Genomic DNA, 19,313 nt, shown 5'->3' with positions numbered 1-19,313 from the left:
TCCTCGTCCTCACCCTGTTGTGTTCTGTAGTATCCCTTTGTGTTCTAAAGCAATCCAGCAGTTGTAGAGGCTGCCAATGTCTTATTGGTGTCTTGTTGATGGTCTTGTTTGTTTTATGGTCATTATACAAATGTTTCAAAATCAATGTGGTAATAATTTATTGATGTTAAATTGCTACACACGGTGCTTTTAACAATGAAACATTAATGACAATTTGGAACATGGCCTTTAGATTGTACTGTGCACCAGTACTTGACATTTAGGAATCTGAGAATTGCGGAGCTGCAAACTGGATGACTGAGGTCTTTCCATCTTTCCATCTCTCCTTAGGTGTTATGGAAATGTGTTTTTTGCCATGTTAATAGCTCAGCCATTAACAGAGCAGGGAAGAGACCTGCTGCCTTGAAAGAACACAAACTGAGATCCCTCAGATTTCTGCTCTGACCTCCTGTATCAGCCATGGGGAAAGGCTACTACATCAGTAAAAACCTGGGCCTGGCGGGGATCATCCTGGCGGCTGTCGCTGTGGCTACCATCATAGCTCTGTCCGTAGTCTATGACCAGGAGAAGGCTAGAAACCAAAGGAGGCCTGGAGATGGAGCAGCAGGCAGCACCACCATGCCTACACCCTCTACCACCTCCTTCTCCTCCACCACCCCTTCCACCCCTAAGGAGCCCTGGGAGCGCTACAGACTCCCTGACTCCCTCTCTCCCGTCTCCTACAATGTGACCCTGTGGCCTCGGCTGGAGCCCGACGCCGGCGGCCTGTACGTCTTCAGCGGACGCTCGGCGGTGGTCTTCAGATGCGAGAAGGAAACCGACCTCATCCTCATCCACTCCATCAAGCTGAACCTCACCACCTTCCAGGGACACCACGCCAAGTTGAGCGGCCTGGACGGAGCGGCCGCGCCCGGCATACAGAAGTCTTGGCTGGTGGTGAAGACGGAGTATCTGGTTCTTCAGCTGAATGGCAGACTAGCCGTAGGAAGGTCCTACGTTCTTTACACTGAGTTCCAGGGGGAGCTGGCAGACGACCTGGAGGGCTTCTATAGGAGCGAATACATGGACGACGGTGTGAAGAAGTAAGCAATCTTTCACACGTAGCAAAAGAATAAAACTAAAACTAAATCTAAGGCTAAGAAAAATAATATTTTTTAGAATATGTTTTAAACTCACATGCCTTGCTTGTGAATGTTTACACAGCGCACCGTGATTCTCCTCTTTAGAGGCAGTTAATTTTCATGGTTACACTGTTCCTCCTGTTGGGACTTTGGAGTATGTGTCGTTGGATTAATGTTGATTCTGTGTTAATGTTTAATTGGGACATTTTCCAGAGTTGTCGCTACCTCGCAGATGCAGGCGACGTACGCCAGGAAAGCCTTCCCCTGCTTTGACGAGCCAGCAATGAAATCCGTCTTCAACATCACCCTCATCCACGACCAGGACACCGTGGCTCTGTCCAACAGCAGGGACATCGGTCGGTTTCAGAATCAAGGAGTCCCTTTTAATTCCTTTTACACTCAGTGGAAGCAGATTACATTAGATTCAATCACCTTAGATTCAATTAGATGAAACTTTTGTGGGGAAACCGGGTCAATGTAGAAGCAAATAATAAGATAAAGATAAGAATAGAACAAATACACATATTGAAGATAATACAGTAAATAATTGCAACACAAAGTAGGCCTACACAAATGGTGGATAATACAAGATGTTAAATAAAACGAAGCTCATGAATGTCAGCTTGAAGTCAATGTTCAGGGCATGTTGAAACCGGCTCAGATAGAGTGAGGAGTGCAGTGACGTTGGCAGTGGTTAATGTACTGTGAGTAATTCCTGACAAGTAAATTCAAATTTGAGCAAACATTGCATTACACAGCAACAAAGGGCACAAATAGAGAAAAGAACAAGAGAGAACAAAGACATCACAAATTCTGAGATATGAGACCTCTGTGTTTGTGTGTGTGTGAGAGAGATGTTGACTGTAAATAATGAATAACTTAGGCAACATGTCATGAGAAAATCAACAACTAAATGCTGTTAATGCTAACAGAGACTCTGAGTGCAACTCTTCCCTCTTCCTCTCCAGATGTTGCCGACTCTGTCATTGATGGCGTTGCTGTCAGAAAGACCACATTTGAGCCCACGGAGAGAATGTCCACATATCTGCTGGCGTTCATCGTCAGCGACTTTGCTTACATTGAATCAACCCAAGACAACAATGTGATGGTAAGAAAGCAGTTTTGTAACAGCATTACACCATTTTAAAATCTGACTGCAAAATACAGTTTTAGTTTCTAACATTACATTTCATATTTTAGACATTTAGCTGACTCTCTTATCCAGAGTAACTTGCAATGAGGTCAACTGCAGAATTCAATTCAATTCAAGCAACCAATATTATGGATGACAAGGGTCAGAGGTCACAGTAAAGTATCCTGTAACCCCAGAATGATCATATCAGAGAGAAAAAAAAAAAGAAATAAAATAAGAGCTGAGGAAGGGATTTTTTGTTCAGTTAGTGCTGACTCAAAGCTTCGACATTCTTTGCAGGTTCGAATCTGGGCTCGAAGGAAAGCCATTGATGATGGGCAGGGTGCCTATGCTCTCAATGTTACAGGACCCATTCTTAAATTCTATGAGCGCTACTACAACGCAACATATCCCCTCTCCAAGTCAGGTAGGATAACTCTGCATCAAGATCACTGGCAAACATTTGCCAATGAAAAACTAAAATGAATTACATTTCCATAATCTCACTGTGCTAGCATTCAGGCTTTGCATTTGGGAAGTTCTACAGCTTGTGTTCACTGTGTTCAGGCTTTGCACATTTACCTTTTAGTATTCTTATGCAGAGAGACTTCCAAAGAGCACGACAGTAGAATACGCTTCGATTGCTAGATCACCAACATTACAAGCAACCAATACAAGGTCAAGGGTCAGACTAGGTCACAGCACCCAGACAGTAGATGGAACAAATATTACTCTGACCCTAGAATGGTTCTCAAAGCTACTGTATTTTACCTGGGCACGATTTTCATTCAACCATTATTTAAATCTCGGGAGACACATTGAGGATGGGTTCCTCAGTGACAATGGTGCCAAGAATTACAGTGAGCAATTAAAAACACACACAATCCACAATCAAAGTCGAAGGTAAAGAACAGGTATCAACAGGCTATTTAAACAGGTACAGTTAGACACATCTTGAGACTAGATGAGTCACTAAACAGTTATCGGTGTTTCAGATTTTAACAGGTTTTGCAAAAGCAGGAGCTAAAAGCAGTTTCAGAATTGACTCTAAATAAATATGCGCCAGTGCTTGTCCCGCCTCATGTTGATTATCTGAAATAAGACACTGGAGCACTCATTCAAGTCTGCATGTTTGTACAGACTTGAACGAATGGTGGATGGGTGGATCAGGTGTATGCCAAATTTACCAGTAAAAAGATGATGCAGAAAAAAGTATATAATGGCAATAAGCAAAACATTAAATTGCCAAATGTTTTAATGGTGTGGTGTGACGCTCTATCTATCCAAGAGATAATGGATCGCATTGGGGCTGTATTTTTAGCCTTAGCGGTCCATTTCTCGGGCACTTGAATTTGACTTCCTGATGTCCTTGTCCTCTCCAGATCAGATAGCCCTGCCTGACTTCCACGCCGGTGCAATGGAGAACTGGGGCCTGGTGACGTACAGGGAGACGGCCCTGCTGTACGACCCCATCATCTCCTCCACTGGAAACAAAGAGAGGGTTGTCACTGTCATCTCCCACGAACTGGCCCACATGGTAAGCTACCACATTTCTGTCAAACCACTGACATCACATCCTGTATGACATCACCACATGGCATGTGGTGACACACTAGCACAATTTAGAGGTGGTAAGACCTGTAGCTACAAGCAAAAAGGGTAGGCTACATACCAAATGTGCTTCCTCCACAGCTTTTGCTCATTTGAAGTTAACATTGAGACTTCCCTCATTCTGCCTGGGAACAAGAACAAGTTTACATCGCTAGATTAGCTACAACACTAGCAACTTCTCAGAATAAATTTGAGTTAATACACACTCTATGGGTAAATTAAATGAATGAGATGAAACTGGATGAAAACTCTGTGGGCCGCTGCACATTGTTTAAACCTCTGTAAACCTTTGTAAAGTTTTGTTTTGCTAGCTAGCTAACTGTAGCAGCTGCCTTGTTCCTATGGCAGCATAAAAACAGTGAGCACCAATGCCAGGCTCCGCCCCAGCGAAATGTGACTGGTTTTCCTGCCTGTCTCCTGGTGTGTTTCCTTACCTGTCTCTGGGTGTGTTGTGTTCTCCAGTGGTTTGGGAACTTGGTGACTCTGAGGTGGTGGAATGACCTGTGGTTAAACGAGGGCTTCGCCTCCTATGTGGAATACCTGGGAGCTGACCATGCCGAGCCCACCTGGGACATTGTAAGAATAATGGCTGTACCTTTAAGAGACTGTAACAGCGAGGCTACACACACCTAATCAAACATGTATGTTTCAATCTTTATGTTCATGATGGACACCGTGTAGTATGAGAGAGGTAGGGGATTTTGTAATCATATTTCCTCTGGCAGTGTGGCAGTAGCCTATACTGACATGTTGGTTTAGCAGACTGGTTCTTACTCATCTCTCTGCTCGGCTACAGAAAGAGCAGATCATTCTCTATGAAGTCCACAAGGTGTTTGCTGTGGACGCCCTGGCCTCCTCCCACCCACTGTCCCGCCAAGAGGAGGAGGTCAATGATCCTGCCCAGATCAGCGAGATGTTCAACACCATCTCCTACAGCAAGGTCTGATCCTCTGATAGGGTTTCATACAGGATCTGATACTGGATCTTATCAATGGTGTTTCCCCCATATATATATTCTATACATATCATTTTGTAACAGAACTCTTCATTTACTTTGGGGAGTAAGGAATCTTCATGATTTACTTCATCTGATGAACCATCACAACTGTCACATTTTTTTCAATAAGTTGCTCTTACACAGTATAACACTGGCTCTCAACCTTGGTGGCCTGCAACCCCCCAAAACAAGGCGATGCCTCCTTGTGAGAATGGAGCACTTTGAATCAAAATTATGATTTCTATTATTAATACATATTTACAGTGCAAATATATGATTTTCACATTCCATCATCTCTCGATGCCCAAAAATCATGTTTTGAGAACCACCGCAATACAAAATGTTTTAATTTCTATTCTAAGCATATGTATCAACAGGCCAAAAAAATGTAATATCAGCCTTGGATTGAATGGAAGATTCTTTGCTCTGATGAGAAGTTCAGACTAATGAGTTTCTGTGTGTTTGTGCTGTTCCCAGGGGGCGGCGGTGCTGATGATGCTGTCTGAGTTCCTGACTGAGCCTGTGTTTGCCAGAGGAGTCAGTGTGAGTATTAACTCTGAAGACATCATCACTCTATTACTATATGACTTGACTGCTACTGTGGTGTGTGAGTTGTGTGTGTGCACTTGTGGTGGTGATGGTCTGTGTGGGTATGACCAAAAATGCTAAATGCGTCAGATGGTCACTGACTACCTGTCTGCTGCTTGCCTACCTGTTGTGTGTATGCGTGTGTGAAATGCATTCCCCTGAATCCTTTTAGATAAAAAAATATTTCAGAGTATTATTTTAAATACATGAGAAATAATGCTTAAATGATTCCTCTGGTGTTGGTGAAAGTTAGTCTCAGTTTCCAGATTGGCTTCTCTCCGCTAAAAGCAAATTCCTTTTGCTTTTAGCGTTTTCCTTTTATATTTTACATAATTATCCTAATGTTTGAAAACAGCAGCGTAGCAGAGACCAAACTAGCTTGTTGTTTATCGGTAGCTCAGGAGGTGGGATGAATTGTGGAATGATAAAGCTAGCTTACTCCATGGACTACTTTCAGTGTAGTTGAAGTGCTATGTAAGGCAAGACTTCCGATCTAAACAGACCCAACCGTTCAGGTTGAGGGCTTTCTGAGCATGTGCATTGATTTTAAAAAGTGCCGCTTTCGTCAGTCAGGAACTACTTTTCATTTACAAATAAAATGTATATTGTATGCATTCCCTAACACTGTTACTGATGGCTGGCCTGGTGTTTCTCACTACTTTCTCTCCTCAGTCTTACCTGAATAAGTTTGCCTTCAGCAACACAGTGTATACAGATCTATGGGACCATCTCCAACAGGTTGGTTTGATGACAAACAAACTTAACAGACACAACTTTCAACAGCGACTCGAGTTCATTATTTTATAAGGAATATGAATGCTGTTGGTGTGTGTGTGTGTATGTTCATATCTGCCTGCCGTCTGTCTGTTGCCAGGCAGTAGAAAACACACCAGGTATGCACCTTCCACACACCATCCACGACATCATGAACCGCTGGACTCTCCAGATGGGGTTCCCGGTGGTGACCATCGACACCCGGACAGGAGATATCACCCAGAAACACTTCCTGCTGGACCCAGAATCTGTAGTGGACCGGCCCTCTCAGTTCAAGTAGGAATCAGTTTTACCTTATCCTGTAAGTTCCATGTACAGGATATATGAAGAGTTTAATTCCAAAAACAATATCTTCCATTTGGAAAAACTGACTCCTACTTTCATAAAGCAATAGCTGGCATGAAAGCAAACACACTGTGGCTTGCTGTTATGAGGAGTCTTCAGACCTGGGGGTTCAAAGTCCTGACTGAAGCAAAGTCTTGCCAAAATGGATGTATAATGTTTTGGAATTAAACCCTAGATATAGTATATATATAAAATGTATGCGTGTTAAAACCAGCATCACCATTCAACTTTTACGTTTAGTCATCTGTCTTTTTCTGTGTTTCTGTCCAGTTACACCTGGTTTGTGCCAATTAAATGGATGAAGAGAGGCGTGGAGCAGGAGCAGTACTGGCTCCTTCAAAACACAGGTACCGTCATGTTAACACCCGCTGTGGTCTGGGGATTTAAACCAGTGCTGGTCCGTCACTGATGTGCGCCTCTATTATTACTGATGATTTGACCAGCAAGATCATTCTGCAATCTGTAATTATGTCAACTACTGTACAAACGTGAGATAGACACAGAAACATGGATGCCAGGACAGTGCAATTTATTAATACACAGGGTATGATGTTTTTACCAGACACCCATAGTCCAATGAGAGTATCAGGAGAGGACTGGGTGCTGGCCAACACCAATGTGTCTGGATACTTCAGGGTGAACTATGACCCTGACAACTGGGAGCGTCTCCTCCACCTGCTCAACACCAACCATCAGGTGAGTCACTCACCTCCTCACCTGTCTAATGCTAATGTTTTTAATTACAATGTAAATGCAAGAATATTACATTAATTTTGAGGGTATCTGTGGGCCCTTAAAATGTCAGAAGAAGTCTTAAATTATCTAAATTTAAGGTTTTAAAAAATATTACAATGTCTTCAATCCCTATTAGAGATTGTTTGTATTGACAGGTTTCTTTGTGCTTCATCTCCACTCTTAGATTAATACAGAACAGGGTAGTAGTACAGTATGCATCCTACCTACTTTACTAAACACAACTGGACTTCATGTCTCTTAACAAATCTTTTCCTATTGTCGTTTATCTTATTCTGCTCATGTATAGTTTCAGAGCTTTCATTAGTTATGTTCAATCAGTAATAGGCTGGCTTTGCCAGCTTTGTTTCTTTATTTTGGATTTTACATTGGTCTTAAATTCAATTCCAGGTAGCATTAAATTTGGCTTTCTGAAACCTGCAGCCAGCCTGATTGTATGCATGATAATAATGAAAAAAACAAAACAAAAAAACGTATCCTGAGTTTTTGCTGAATCAGCAGCTGCTCTGTTTGCTCCAAGTTTGTGTGTGGTTGTGAGGTATATACAGATAGTGAAGCCACCAGATGGTTTTGGTTATGTGTGTGTGTGTGTGTTTTGACCCTGGTCAGGCAGTGTTCTGCTAAAATGAATTTTGTTTTGTAATTTAGTTAATATGCGATGGGCCTGTAGGTTGCTAGTAGGGTGTCGCTTTGAATCCTGGACCGGCTGGAAAAATCTGGGTGAGGAAAGTGAATAAAAAACGCTCTCTGTTAACATCTACTGTTGAGGTGCCCTTGAGCAAATCACTTCACTACTATCTGCTCCAGTAGAGCTGCTCAGTATCCAACAGTAGAAGACTGTGGCTGTACTGGGCAGCTCCCAGTGTGAATGTGTGAAACTGTTTGAATGTGGAGCTGAGAAAGAGCAGGGAGCTCAGTCAACCTTCCCTTTAAAAACGAAGGTCAAAAACCTAGCAAGTCACCTCCATCTGCAGAGCTTTACTCTCTTTACACTAGTGTGGAATTGTAGTTACACTGTGGTGTTGTTAGTTGACCAAAGTTGACCTAGTTTCAGGATGTGCCTGAAGTTCCTGCTACAAGGCCATTTGGCTCCAAGCGAACATCAGCTATCAGGCATATGGAGACATGCAGGAGCCATGTCTTGTCATTTTATCTGTCATGTACTTAATTGACCACAATATAGGTCAGACTCCTGTCTGTTTCTGTGCTCCGGTATCAATATCACCATACAACTCTAGTTTGTATTGTAAACACAAATAAATTAAATGTGTGTATATGTGGTATGTGTGAGTGGTAAGAGGCTCACTAATCCTCTTCATCTCCTTCAGGCTATACCAATCATCAACAGAGCACAGATCGTGGATGATGCCTTCAACCTGGCCAGGTGAAAACATTTTCTCACACACTCGCACACATTACCTCTTCCACGACTTGGTAGTGTGTGTAAAGCATGTGAATGATTTGTTCCTCTCTGTAGAGCCAAAATAATCAACACAACATTGGCCCTGAGAACCACAAAGTTCCTGTTCAATGAGAGAGACTATGTCCCCTGGGAGTCAGCGCTGAGAAACCTCAACTACTACATCGTCATGTTTGACCGCACCGAGGTGTACGGCGCTTTGCAGGTCAGTGCTGCAGCACTGATACTGATACTGAGGCCAATTCTGTTACTGATAATGATACTGATAGTAAAACTAACCACTACTGCTAATAGTAATACTGATACTAATACTAATAGCACTATTAATATTAATATTAATGCCAGTACTTATACCAATACTTATACTGATACTAATGATGATACTGGTATCAATACTAATGCTACTAATACTAATACTGATACTAATGCTAATACTAATACTAATACAGATATTACTGATACTGACACTGTAATACTGTAATAAACACCAGCACCGCTACCAATACTAAAATTAATACTAATACTCATAGTAATATTAAGATTAATACTACTTATAATACCACTATTACCATTATTATTGCTGTTATTATCTCTTATCACTACATATACTACTTCTGCTAATAAAACTACCACTACTACTCCTAGTACTACTACGACTACTACTACTACTAATAATAATAATAATAACAGTTATAAACTCACTTTTCTATAGTACTTTTCTTCACTAACCCTAACCCTTGCTTCACAAGTATTGCATAGAAAAACAAACATACTAACAAAACATTAAATCAATACAAATCAATAACAATGCTATAGGCGTAAAAGTTTCCTCAACAAGACTAAAGAGAAGTGTAAAAAAGGGGAAGGGGAAGTGTAAAAAGACTGGACTCCAAAACTATTGCAGATATGTTTTTGTTTTAGGGATACTTCAAGAAACAAATCCAACCTCTTTTTGAGCACTTCAAGACACTAACAGCTAATTGGACCAAAGTACCACCGGGACACACCGACCAGTAAGAAGTTTTACACCAGAAAATTTATTTTTTATGAAAGAACAGGTGACTTGCCACCTGATGACTACTCTTGGAGACATAATTAAATTTAATACAGTCTAAAATTAGTCCGATATTACCTTTTCCACATGGAATATTGTTATACTATATTGTAAATTTGTCCATATTTCCTCCTGTATCTCCCTTGTCAGATATAACCAGATCAATGCTATTGGAATGGCCTGCAGTATGGGCGTGGAGGGCTGTAGGGAGCTGACCAAAGGCTGGTTCAGACAGTGGATGGAAAACCCAGGCCACAACCCGTAAGCACAGTGGAGTTTATCTCAACACTCCCCTGTTATAACATTTCTTAGGTGACACTCTTGTCCGAGTGACTACTATTATTACTATTTGTTATTGATTTTTTGATTGATCTTTGACATGGTGTTGAGCAGGATCCATCCCAACCTGAAGACCACAGTGTACTGCAGTGCCATAGCCTCCGGCGGCGTGCAGGAATGGGATTTTGCCTGGAGAATGTTCAAGAACGCCACGGTGGCAACTGAGGCCGCCAGACTCAGGTCGGCCATGGCCTGCACAAAAGCTCCCTGGCTTTTGAACAGGTAGGCACATCATCCACACACCTGGGAAGAACCAGTGGTGGGGTTTTTTCCTCATGGCACCTTGGGGAAGAGGTAAATTCAGGTTAGTCAGTCGAACAACATCGAACAAACTACGTCACTCCTCTATACCTGTACTCTATCAAACTACATTACAGATGGCTTCCGGTGGCATGCTGTGAAGGCGTCTAGCTCGCACCTAAGTATTCCTCGAAATTACATAAGTTACTTTTTTCAGAAGGTTCTTGTAGTATCAAATAAAGTGTGTTAAAAGGATAATATCGAAGACAATCTCCGTGTGCATCTGGCTTGTGCTACATGCCTGGACTAATCACGTCAGGCCACGCCATTGTTTGTCCAACTCCGCAGATGTCGACCACACGCAGTACCTTGATGGATCCAGAATTGCTTGGGAAACTTATCAGAGAAATCGTTCGCGAGGACATTTCCTCTGCACTACATGATAAGTTGAAACCAATACAGGACTCTTTATCCAAGCTTCAAGTTGCAGTGTCGGACAGCGCCAATAAAATCAAAGACTTGGAGGAATCAGCCAAAGGAACTGAGATCTGTTTGGCCCAACTGGAGAACGACTTCAAACTGCTTAAAACTCGAAATGAAAAGCTGATGCAGAAAAAGGAGGCGCCTGAGAACCATGGTCGTAAATGTAATATTAGAACTTTTGGACTGAAAGAAGGAGTGGAACAAGGGAAACCGACTGCATATGTAACCAAGCTCCTCCATGACTTGTTTGGCCAAGAGACATTGGGTCCGCTGCCTTTAGTGAATATTGCACACCGCACGGGGCCGACTAAAGGGAACCGTTGTATCATTGCCAGGCTGAATAGCTTTGAAACGAAGAGGACCATACAACGCCTCGTTAGTGAGATGGGGGGGAAGCTCCAGTACCACGACCAGAGGATCAGCATGACATGAGTGCCAAATTGTGAGAGCATCGCGTTGAATTCAACACCATAAGAAGCCTTCTACGCTCTGCTAAGCTGAAACATGGATTGGTCCACCCTGCTAAACTTTTGATTACTTGTGCGAAGGTAACTCACGCCTTCACTAAAGCAGAAGATGCGATCGACTTCTATCAAACGCAAATTAAATCAACGCTGGATGGCAGTCAGGCCATCTGTAACCAGACTGCTAACTAGTTGCCAGGTATGAAAATGGCTGTAACCCGTTTCTGTGTTTAATTGTTCCTCATTCATTATTATCTAATTCTATCAAAATCAGTGACTGCTCACTAAGTTACAATGACTCAAGCTGTAAACCAGCTGAATATGGACTATGTTTACGGGCTGAATGAACATACAGAGAAGAAAAGGAACGGGATAGTAAATCTCTGATTATTTATATCTAGGTTGCCACTTTATGCTTGAAAACCAATGTGGAACCTGTTACATTCGAGGGAATATTAGGATAAGGTTTGAGCTAACTGCCCTACATGCCACGGCTCTGCTAGATGGAGTGGAGTTGTTGGAGTCAAAAGAGGGGAATTTAATTTTTTTCTTTGCATTTAATTTTGTTGTTGGCCCTCTTTTTTCTTTTTGGTTGGGTTGGGGGTGAGGAGGTGGGAGGAAATACGGGAAGAAATGGACTGGGAGTGAACTTGCCAACTTGCAACCATGGATGTTTATATGGAAGTGTAAACTATATTAAAAGAAGCATAATTAAGTACGCAAAACATAATTGGATTATTATAAATGATGACTAAACTAGCTGTATTCTCATTACATGTACGTGGTCTCAACACTGATTTAAAGATTGCAGAATGCCTTGATGTTCTAGGCAGGAAAAAGGCTGATATTGCGTTACTCCAGGAAACCCATACATTAGAAGAAGATATCCATAAAGTTGGGAATACACTTATATAGTCGCTGCCTATTCATCTTCCAAGAGCAAAACTAAAGGAGTAATTATTTTAATTCGTAATAATTTGAAATTACATATTGTTAATAAAGGCAAAGACCTAGATGGCAGAATTGCCTATTTACAGGGAGTTTTTTGTGGTAAAAAAAAATTGCATTGGTGGCATGCTATGCACCTAACTCATATGAACCTGTATTCTTTGAATCACTATCATTTCAGAAATTACTTTTATTTCTGAAATGGTTGATTATGATGTTATTATTGGTGGTGACATCAATGCTGTCCAAGAATACTCTAAGCAATACTTCAACCAACTCAGCATTGTCCAACTTAATAAATAATTATACACTGGTAGATATATGGAGAATCAAGAATCCTACATTGAAAGAGTTCACCTTTTTCTCTGCAAGGCATCATACATTTTCAAGGATAGACTATATTTAGACTTCTTTTAAAATTGTACATTTAGTTCAAAGTGTTGAAATTGTGCATGTCAATATCAGACCACCATGCCAATGTATGCACATTCCTTCTTTCTAGTGAGTCTAATCAAGCCCCAAGATGGAGACTTAACTTAACATTATTACAGAATCCACATTTTTGCAAGCATTTTAAGACTGGTTTAAGCGAGTTTAGTCTTTTCAACCATGATTCAGTCAAGGATGTTAGACATCTGTGGAACGCTGTAAAAGGGTATATTCGTAATAATGCAATAGCCTTCTCCTCAGCCCATAATAGGGCAGAGCTCAAGGCAATTGCGGATTTAGAATATACCTTGTCATGCCTGATTAGAGAACAACAAAATAGTCTAAATCCTGACAAAGAAAAAGAAGTATCTAAAGTTAAAGCTGAACTTAATGCATTAATCACTAAGAGAGCCAAATTTCTAATTCATAGGGTGAGACACACAGAATATCTGGATGGAAGTAGACCGAGCTTCCTTTTAGCAAGCAAACTTCGTAATAATGAACAATTAGCTCATATCCCTTCAGTTATGAATAATGATGGTACCCTTCTATATGATCCAATACTAATTAATCAAGAATTTGAACAATTTTATAAGAATTTATCTACATCTCAATTACAGACATCAAATAAAGAGTTAGATGATTTTTTTGTTGGGTTGAACTTACCTCATTTATCCTCTGATGATGCTGATCTCTTAAATTCTCCAATAACACTCAAAGAATTGTTTGAAGCATTGGAAGACATAAAACTTGGTAAATCCCCTGGAATAGATGGCATTCCACCTGAATTTTATTCTCAGTTTTGGTCTGATTTAGGACCAATACTTTTAGAAATGATTCATATAGCTATTAAAGAGGGAAGTTTTCACAAGGATATCAACACTGCTATTATCTCTCTCATATACAAGAAGGGGAAAGACCTCAATTTATGCACGAGTTTCAGGCCCATATCACTTTTAAACTCAGAAATCACACTGTATGCTAAAGTTACAGCTCGCCGTTTAGAGAAGGTCCTTCCTTTATTAGTTCATTCCGACCAAACAGGTTTTATGAAACATCGATTCTCATCAGATAATATACGAAGACTGCTGCATATAATACATGCCGCATCAGACATCTCATCTCCATATGCTATACTGTCAATTGATGCTGAAAAAGCATTTGATAGGCTAGAGTGGCCCTTCTTGTGGTACACAATGCAGAGAATGGGCTTTGGGAGAAATTCATGAATATGCTGAAGACTCTATATAACAATCCAAGTGCTATGGTCTTGACAGGCAACCAGTGGTCACCCAGATTCTCAATCCAACGTGGCACACGACAAGGATGCCCTGTCTCTGCATTACTATTTGCAATCTTGCTAGAGCCACTGGCACAGAAAATATGATTTTCTGATAAAGTGAAGCAGACAGTGGTAAAAGATACTGATCATAAAATTTCTCTATATGCGGATGATCTGCTATTGTATATGGATCAGGTGCCAACTACACTTCCTAATGACTTAAATATCTTTAGCAAATTTAGTTCTATATCTGGTTACAAGATTAATTTGAATAAATCATCTCTTTTACCTCTGAATAGTGCCATGGTAGAGCTAAATTTGAATACAGAAATACAAATTGTCCAAAATCTTAAGTATTTGGGAATCAATATATATGCCTCATTAGATACAATAGTAGCAAAGAATTATAAAATAATCTATAAAACAATTAAAGGACAACTAAACAAGTGGCTCAATTTAACAGTATCTTTGGCAGGACGATTCTACAAGAGTCAATTTTTTAGCTAGCATGTTGCCTTTATCACCACTAGACGGGTTCTGGGACAAGCTGCAGACTAGAATTTCGAAATATATTTGGAAAGAACAATATCCAAGAATCAGATACACAGTGTTACAGTATGATACAAAAAAAGTGGAGGCCTTAATGTTCCCAATTTTGAGTTATATTATTATTCCTTTATGCTTCAAGCATTGGAAAATTGGTTTGAAGAAAGGACAAATGTATCCTGGGTAGAAGTTGAAAAAATGTATATAGTTTCACCACTTAAACTTGGAGATGTATTGTTCTCTGCTATGTCTCTTAAAGATTGTGTCCATAAATTTGGACCAATTATTGGCCAAGCTGTTAAGGTGTGGAAACATATAGAGAAATTGTGTAAATGGGAAGTAGACTGGCATAATAATACACAGATTTTTCAAAATAAATTGTTACGTATTGGAAACAAAGCCATCCAATTCCCACAGTGGCAAACCCACGGGATACATTACCTTTCAGATATAATAAACAATGACGGCCTAATGTCTTTCCAAGAGTTGAAATATACATACAATTTACCTGGCTCATCTTTTTTTTTTATTTACAACTACGCACGTACATATGGAGTACCCTGGAATCATCCTCTGCCAACACATCCATTGGTTAAGATCTTACAGAGCTTAAATGGTGGAAGTGGCCTTACCTCATACATATAAAAGGATGCAACAGAAATTACTTGGATATATTAGTATTATTACAGTATGGAATGTAGATTTGAAAAATTCTGGACAGGCTATTGATTGGAAGAGAATATGGAACAACATTTCTCTTACATCACGTAATTATCATCACCTGTTGATACAGTACAAAATGATCCACAGATATTATTTGTCAACTAGGAAATGTTGTCAGCTGAGGATGATCCCAAGCCCAATATGCTTTCTGTGTAACCAAAAGACTATTGGTACGTATGTACACATGTTTTTTGAGTGTTCTTCAGTTAAACAACTTCTACGATTGCAGATAAGCAACACTATATTATTTGTGAAGCGGCAAGAGGGGCGGGTAGGGTGTGGGAGGCGGAGTGGGCAAGGGGATGGCTCCCTGCCCCCCCCTTTTTTTGCATTTATGTGTGTATAATTTGTATATTTGTATGTTTATGCCACCTTGTGAGGATGGTGTGGAAAACTAATAAAACGTTGGTCACAAAAAAAACTACATTACAGATTAAAGCTCTTTATTGAGCAGCATCTAATTAATTAAATATTTAATGAAATATTTAATTAATGAAAAATTGTATTAGTGTGAATGAACTTCTAGATCTTCGGCACAACAGGTTGTTGGCTTGTCATGCATATATGGTGTGAATAATGCAAGTTTGGTTGTAGCATAGAACAGTGAATGGGTGATGTGTTTGATTTTCAGCAATCTGGGTGGGTGCGTTAGCCATTTAATGGTTAAGCAGAGGTTGTTGTGTTTGGTTGTAGACAGGGATTCCCCGTATCTGGGTTGTTAAATTGACTAACCCAGATCAAATCAATAGGCATCTTTTGCACAATTATTATTATTAGTTTTACTAAGATGCACTGGTTTCAGTTGATAAATGGAACTGTTACCTGTTGAATTTAGAACAGGCTATGATTCAGAATACCTTTCAAATACACTGGTTGGGTTGATTAAAGACATTTGCAAGTCAATTTGAATGAAAACCTTTATATGAAACATGTTGTTCCAAAGTTTTTTATAGGATAATAGGTAACTTAAATCCACGTTTAACAAAAGTATGACCCTTTTTAGAGACTGGATCCCTTAGATTTTAAATATATTGAATGATGATCCTCAGCTAATGATTCTTTTCCAATATAGATATATGAAAATGGCGTTTTGGAAATGAACTCTTAATATAGAAATGTCTTGGTTGACCCAGGTATTTGGAGTACACCCTGGACCCAACTAGGATCCGGAAGCAGGACGTCACCTCCACCATTCAGGCCGTGGCCCGGAACGTGGTGGGGATGCCGCTGGCCTGGAACTTTGTCAGGGCAAAATGGAGCTACATTTTCCAACAGTAAGGCGATTTCCTAATTAGCTGGAAAAATAGCAGCACTCTCAAAAAAATGAATTAATGAAGGAGCAACATTTAATACATAGCATCCACAGCAGCCCTCAACGGAGTGTAAAAGTGGAAAATGCTGAGAATCTCTGGGTAAAGGTCTTTAACTAAAGTAATAACTTTGCCTAGTGCACAGCCTGCTATTTTTCCATTACTTACCCGTGGAAGATTTTCTACGCATGCAAGCACTTTTTCAGCCCCTCCCTGCGATAGTTAGTATTAACTAGAACTGCAAAAATAGCAATTGCTGAGAAATGAATCAGTGGCCACATTGATGATGACGACCAGATGGTGATGACAACGAAGGCATGTTGCAACTTGTGGATACAAATACAGATCACTCACTCACCAAGTTTGGAGCCCTTTATACTTCACCAAGTCTGTCTTTTTGTTTATTTGCTGAGCACTACCAAACTCTATTTGCAGAGTTTATGTTTTACATTGACATTTAAGTCATTTAGCAGACGCTCTTATTCAGAAAGACATACTGTGCAATGAGGCCGACAGTAGAATAAGCTTCATATTCGACTGTAGGTCACCATCATTACTAGCAAGTAATAGTAAGGAGGAGGGCAATGGTCAGAGCCACAGAGCCCTGACAATGATCCTGTGACCACAGAATAATCATGTAAGAGAAAAGTGCTAGGAAAAGAAATTAAAATAAGAGCTAATTAGAGAGGCTGTTAAGTTATTGTTTATTGATGATTAAAAGCTTGAAAATTGTGGTTGCCCTGCGTCAACTTGTTTAGTGAGAAACAAATAAGTAGTAAGAAAATCCATCTTTAAAATGAACTGCTTCCTTCTCTGTCTGTCTGTCAGGTACGGAAAAGGATCCTTTTCCTTCTCTAATCTCATCAACGGGATCACGACAAGATTCTCCACAGAGTTTGAGCTGCAGGAGGTATGCAGCCCACAGGGCCGCAAACACACTGAGACACACACTGTAATCTCATGAGGTTATTCAAAAGAAAAGAAAGATGCCAAATACAGAAAGTCAGTCTGTCTCTTATTTGCTTCTCTCTCCCTCCCTCCCTCTCTCTCTCTCTCCAGCTAAAGCAATTCAAAGAAGACAACCTCCATGTTGGTTTTGGCTCGGCGACCTTGGCCCTCGAGCAGGCTATAGAGAAGACCACAGCCAACATCAAATGGGTGGCAGAGAACAAAGCCCATGTGCTGAAGTGGTTCACTGAGGAGTCCACATGAGACTGCATCCAAACCAAACGTTACTCTCCGTGGTTCAGTCAGGGATCAATAATAAACGAGAATCATTTTAATCCAGCTCTTTGTCTCGGTGACACTGCTGCAGAGACATATTGACAACTGACGACCTCAACTTCAGTGCAAAGGGACAGCGCAAGACGTGAAGGACAGTAGACATATCTCTCTGCTACATCAATGCTGAGTGGTCAATAAAAAGGATGGTGAACTATGACCTCTAGTCAGTGATCATCATAAGGCAAACCAGCACCAATATAAATCAAAATCAATTCTACTTTCAGAAAAGCATTAATTTATGCCCTTTCCCCTTGAAAGACCCTATCATCATATAATTTACACCATGAGCCAAAACAGCTTTAATGTGCCTTGGGATTGATTCTCCAAGGGACTGAACTCTATTGGAGGGACGCCACACCCTAAGCATGATGGGAAGTTTGTGATTAATTGCCTTTCATGCAAATGACGTATATTCAGTTGAACTGTCATGTCAAAATTGTGTGTGCGTGCATGTGTGCGTGTTTATCTGTGTGTATGCAAATGTGCGTTAAATGCAAAAGTGTGTTTACTCAGCAGATACCCAGTGTTTTCTCACTCTCCAGCTATAGCAGGTGTAAAGCTGCTACAGGTGCAGTAAAGGAATATTTCCTGTAGCTCCTTCCACACATGAAGTCAGGATATTATTCTCAACACTGGATGTCTTTACATGGAGAATCATTTTGCCCTGCAATAGTACAAGATAACGATACTGTAAAAGTGATCTTATTGAATAAATTGGTACTATTCGATTTTTATTAGGTTTCAATTTGTTTATCGTTTCATTATTCACCATGAGATGTTTATGTTTTCGCGTTGCACTGTATGACAAGGTACCGGATGATTTTAGTTCTTGTATGAAGTGTCTCCGTCCTATTTAAGCCATGCATACAGATTTTGTACCCGCTTGACACATTAACCACAGAAGTAACATCGTTAAATACATAGCATCCTCTCCATGCTGTCATCTGAAAGGAATTGAAAGCTTCAGATGATGTCTTTGTGAGTGATAACAGTATCTAACGCACAGCCTCTCAGCTTGGATCATCCTAGTGGGCATTTGAACTAATATGAGCGCTTCTCAAACCAGAATACAGCTACAGCCCCCAGCACTCCAAAGAAAATTATTTTTGTACTATAGTCATTGTGGTGAGCTGGGAGGGGGGGGGGGGGGGGGGGGGTTGAGTGTTAGTCAGACTGATGATACAACAAGTGGTACCAGCGGAATCCCTTTAACTCTTCCCTATACAGAATCTAATCCCTGGTCTCTGTTAATCTGACAAAGCTGTGATCACCTTGATGAATGCTGTCAGAGTCTGTTTGTGTTTATCGTTTTCAATGTGTGGTGGCTTCTGAAAGGGAAAAATAAAAGACTGTACCTAGAATACGATCTCCCTGTTGTCCATGTTCCTGTGTGTGTGTGAGACTTACTTTGGAAATTGCTCCTGCCATGTTATCAATTCTAAACTGGAAAATTTACCCAGATATACTTTA

At 40.5% G+C, this 19,313-nt stretch overlaps 1 protein-coding gene across 1 annotated transcript; it reads left to right on the top strand.

Moving 5' to 3' along the window:
• Positions 1 to 409: 409 nt before the first annotated feature.
• On the top strand, positions 410 to 18,981 carry LOC139650489 (aminopeptidase N-like). Its single transcript, XM_071527177.1, has 20 exons — positions 410 to 1,082; positions 1,335 to 1,477; positions 2,090 to 2,229; positions 2,554 to 2,680; positions 3,636 to 3,790; positions 4,327 to 4,440; positions 4,661 to 4,804; positions 5,339 to 5,404; positions 6,122 to 6,187; positions 6,324 to 6,499; positions 6,839 to 6,915; positions 7,131 to 7,264; positions 8,650 to 8,705; positions 8,799 to 8,946; positions 9,663 to 9,754; positions 9,946 to 10,056; positions 10,189 to 10,356; positions 16,383 to 16,523; positions 17,388 to 17,469; positions 17,619 to 18,981. The coding sequence occupies exons 1-20, from the start codon at positions 460 to 462 to the stop codon at positions 17,769 to 17,771; spliced, it is 2,916 nt and encodes a 971-aa protein (XP_071383278.1). The 5' UTR covers positions 410 to 459; the 3' UTR covers positions 17,772 to 18,981.
• The last annotated feature ends 332 nt before the right edge of the window (positions 18,982 to 19,313 follow it).

The sequence above is a fragment of the Centroberyx affinis genome, unplaced genomic scaffold, assembly GCF_046629955.1.
Source record: "Centroberyx affinis isolate AG114_WGS23_722 - 3 ecotype Tasmania unplaced genomic scaffold, CSIRO-AGI_Caff_v1 ptg001496l_1, whole genome shotgun sequence".
Taxonomy (NCBI): Eukaryota; Metazoa; Chordata; class Actinopteri; order Beryciformes; family Berycidae; genus Centroberyx; species Centroberyx affinis.
The sequence above is the reverse complement of the archived record's forward strand: the minus strand, read 5'-3'. Positions and strand labels throughout refer to the sequence as shown.